At 38.5% G+C, this 4,281-nt stretch overlaps 1 protein-coding gene across 1 annotated transcript; it reads right to left on the bottom strand.

The window, feature by feature from the left end:
• Window positions 1-621: 621 nt before the first annotated feature.
• LOC108676175 (organic cation transporter protein) lies at window positions 622-2,703 on the bottom strand (the record flags this gene model as incomplete). The annotated part of the gene is given in 4 exon segments (XM_018164225.1): window positions 622-658; window positions 1,007-1,149; window positions 1,540-1,724; window positions 2,600-2,703. Coding segments are annotated over 4 exon segments (469 nt in total), but the record flags the coding sequence as incomplete, so codon positions are not given.
• Window positions 2,704-4,281: the final 1,578 nt, after the last annotated feature.

The following is a 4,281-nucleotide window of genomic DNA, read 5'->3' as shown; positions in this document are numbered from 1 at the left end:
CGCCGAACGTCAACAGCTGAGTGAGGCACAGGATGCGTAATTTTCTACATTGTAGCCTTCTGTACCGCCGGAATTGAATGGGAGCTTGTTTCTCTTTTTAAACTTATACGTTCTTATAGTACAAAATGCTAAATAACTAAATTTTTCTGCTCAAAATTTCTACAGACTCGTAAGAAAAAACCTAAATATAAGCTTTAAATTTATCAAACAAGCATGCTTCTTAGAACATCTCAGCTCATTTGTTTCAACAATTTTTTTTCTTTTTTTACTTTCGTTTTTGTCTATTTATAACCAACCTATTGAAAAAGCATTTGCGGTATGCTTCATTCCAAATGATTTTTGAAAACGATAATGACTTATTTTTTTACTTTTTCCAACTGTACTATATTACATGATATTTTCTTCTAAAAGGGTAGAGTAGTTTTAATTTGTACTGAAAATGCACTAATATGAATTAAAAGTAGTCCTCGGGCGTATAGAACGATATCATTGTATTACGTTCATGTATTTTAATTCGGAAAATAATATAACATGTTGAAGTTTCATGATGTAGGTTGTTATGTAAATTTTGAAATCCATTTAGGAGAATGAAGCAAAAGAGTCACTTGTAACTTGAAGCGTTCATCTCTTTTGGAGGAGATTTTCGTCCCTCTCTTGCCTGAAATGCAAAAGTAGTAATATTAGAATACTTATAACAAAATTTACTATAGAGAAAATTCTTCGAGGAATGACGAAATGTTTAATAATTTTACTATCGTCATCTGTTAGAAATCAGAGATAACAGCAGAAATATATAGACATTGTCTCTCATTTTGCACAGTACGCCAAGTCAACCTCTCACCATCATCAGCAGCACAAATAGGTTTACCAGCTCGGATGTTTTGAAATATTCAGAAGCCAATCACAAAAAAATATATACCCAATCCAATCTCACAATCCGATCGCCAATCACAAAAAAATATAGACTAATCTTGTATGATTTCTACGGAGAATTTTTCAAACTCACCACTTTTTCTTTTGTTCAGCGAGTTCCTTTATTGTGTCGGGTACAGGCTTAGACTTGGTCTCAGGCAGTCTGAGGCACAAGGGCACCGCAACAATGCTCAGCGCCCCAAACAGCAGTGATGGCGCCCACGGGACTAAGCTCCTCTGCAGAGCCAAGTAAAACAAATGTTTAATGCTATATATTATTGTAGTATCGGCGCGGACAAGAAGGCTAAGTTTGGTCTGTCACAGATTCTTGTAATGCTTTTTACTTGTCTCCTGGATGTCTGATAGCTGAGCTTATGACAAGATCTATCCGAAACTCACTTTAAATCTAAGTTGCAGCTGACAATCTACCAATTTGTGAAGTGGGATTATTTGATCTATAGAAGGTATTAATAGGTATAATAGTAACAGATAATCGATATATTTTGCTGTCTACAAACATGAGGTAATAAAATATTTTTCAGAATAAAAGCTACAAATGCATTGCTTAGCGAAGAATAAATTGCTAATATCAGGAATTTTAGCACAAATAGTCTATTGTTAACGTACTAAAGTGTCGGTAATGAAAGGCGTGACAATGGCTCCAAATCTCGACACAAACACCATGGAGCCGAGGCCGGTGGTGCGAATTTCAGTAGGCAGAAGCTCCACGGAGAACAAGTAAACGATTTGGAACGCCATGCTGATGCACAGCTTCCCTACCATTGCGAGCGTCATCACTAGCCACACAATCTCTATGAAAAAGAGAGAAATTAATTCGCTTGACGTGACGGAATTGACATGCTGGACTAAGGTGGACATTATAACAACTTTTAGTATTTCGGTGTCAGCGTTGATTAGGTCGTTAGACCAGTCGCCGATTCTAAGCATCACAGAACATTCACAGCATGTTGCGGGTCTCGAACACGCAACTCACTTCTCCAATTTTGCATTGCTTGACCGCCTGGCATCCTCGCCGATATGACCATAACTGTCGCAGAAAGCTGGGATCGAACCCACAACTCACTGCTTCAATCCCGGTACTATGAGCTGTTACCACCAACTGTTACAGTCGAGCTTTCGTTCTTTAATGCCATGACAAGCATTCTACAGGGTGCGGCGCGGGAACTTACTTATTTGAATTGCGCGCCACGTGGCGGCCATTAGTCCTAGGAAGGTGGCGCCATGCGCAATATGGTGCGCGGGCTATGAAGTTTTTCGTCCACTCAGTTCAGTTGCGACCATGCAGTGGTCGAGAGAGGAGCGCGCGTTCTAACAGCATGGAGGTCACCTACAAGATGTAATATTCAAGAATTAAACTTGTAAGTAAACCCAACGAAACTTTAAATGTAGCTCTTTGTAAAAAAGAAAGAATTAAAACGCTATCTTTAATACTTTTTACTTTGTGATTTTTTTAAAAGAGTAAGTTCCCACGCCGCACCCTGTATTTGACAATTTTGACTAATTAGCGAAGGATTTTGTTAAAATCGATGTAGGTACTCGTATTTACAAAGCTGGTATATTTGCTATTATTATGCAAAGGAAATATAAATTATTACGTTTGATATGGAAGTACAATGTTTTTATTATTATAGTATATTATCGTATTATTATTATTATTAAACTGCACGTGATGGAGTCCAGGCAAGGGCGAGGAGGGCGACCCCGCTGGTGGCGTAGCTGAGGGCCGTGGGCCAGCGCCTCCCCCAGCGCGATATGATGGGGGCAGGCAGAATGTATCTGCATGGGGGAACCTTGTTAAATTTGTGATACATTCAGTGACAGTGATGTCACGTCATTGAGTTGTAACTCAGGTTTTTCAGCTTGTGACCGTGGCCCCTGGTGATGGTTCTTGTTTCAAATTCTAGTAATCCTTCCGGGACCATGTATATACCATTAGTATACTTGTATATTTTAATGAGGTCCCCACGCAGACGTCGATAACAAAGGTTTATATTGTAATCTTCATAATCTCTAATCTTTCTTCATAAAAATTGCCTTTTAATGCTGGAGTTATCCTTGTTGTTCGTCTTTGAACACTCTCGACTAAATTTTTGTCTTATTCGAGTTTCGGTAACCACACGGCGTTTCCAAATTCTAGTTTCGCGCGAACACTAGCGTTTTGATTGGATAAGTCACACTGAATAGACATTTTATGACAATAATAATAAAGACAGACTAATAAAGTGGTGAGGCTTGCAAGTGGTAGAATTTATTATCTTAATAGGAAATATTCAGGCTTTATCACTATAAAATGACATTGTGTCACCAAATCACTCTAAATTATTATATGAACAAGAAAAACTAGAGCAGCCTCATTACCCTCAGATTTGGATTATATTCTACTCGAAACAGCTTGACTGCGTAGCCGAGGGTCAATAACACGTGTAAGCGTCAGTGATTACATCCCATACAGCACAATGTTATGATGTAATGCGTGAATTTATTTACCTTTAATCAGTATATTGCTAGGTATTGCAGACGCGTCAAAAAGCAGATTAATCGAGTTCTGCTGTACAAAATCAAGGTCCTAGATGACTGTTTATAGTCTAACAACAGTATTATATTTTTAATTTAGCATAATAATACTTAAATTACCAGATTTATTTCATCAGCAAGATGTAAAATGCAACCGGTATTCCAATTATTTTAGCATATCATCAGGTATATGTTACAAACAGGTATATGTTGAACAAGTATAAGGTTGACCCATCAGAAGCCCATTTTTGCGGATGTAGCTCGTTGTTCGCCTGTGACGTCACTGATCTCAGTGACGTCGCGGGCATTAACCAATCACCGAAATGCGATCAAACCAGTCAACCAATTCGTCGTAGGAATGACGGGTTTGTTTACGTTTCTCGATCTACGTGACGTAACAAAAAAGCTGAACTGAAAGACGGAACTTCTCGTGGGTCAACCTTATATGGTTCAACCATGTATGTTACTACCCTGCTACGAAGCTACTATGATACGCAATATAACCTTCGCGAAAACTGTGATAATAATAACTTTAGAATTAAAATCACTTGTTTGCTTAAATCGCAAGTTAACAAGGAATTTAAAGCATGACTTTCCGTAGGTCACACACGTTGATCGTTGGTGATTTTAATCATCCAGAGCTAGACTGGATAGATGGATCCTCTCCAAGGGAAGAGAATCACCCAGCATACATGTTCATGGAGTCAGTAAGAGACTCCTTCCTAGTCCAGCACGTTACCAAACCAACCCATTATAGAAGTAAACAGACTCCCAATATTCTAGACCTGGTGTTTACCAGTGATGAATCAATGTTGGATGAGCTTCGTCACGAGG

The sequence above is a fragment of the Hyalella azteca genome, unplaced genomic scaffold, assembly GCF_000764305.2.
Source record: "Hyalella azteca isolate HAZT.00-mixed unplaced genomic scaffold, Hazt_2.0.2 contig13701, whole genome shotgun sequence".
Classification (NCBI taxonomy): Eukaryota; Metazoa; Arthropoda; class Malacostraca; order Amphipoda; family Hyalellidae; genus Hyalella; species Hyalella azteca.
Note: the sequence above shows the minus strand (reverse complement) of the source record. Positions and strands in the feature narration are given on the sequence as shown.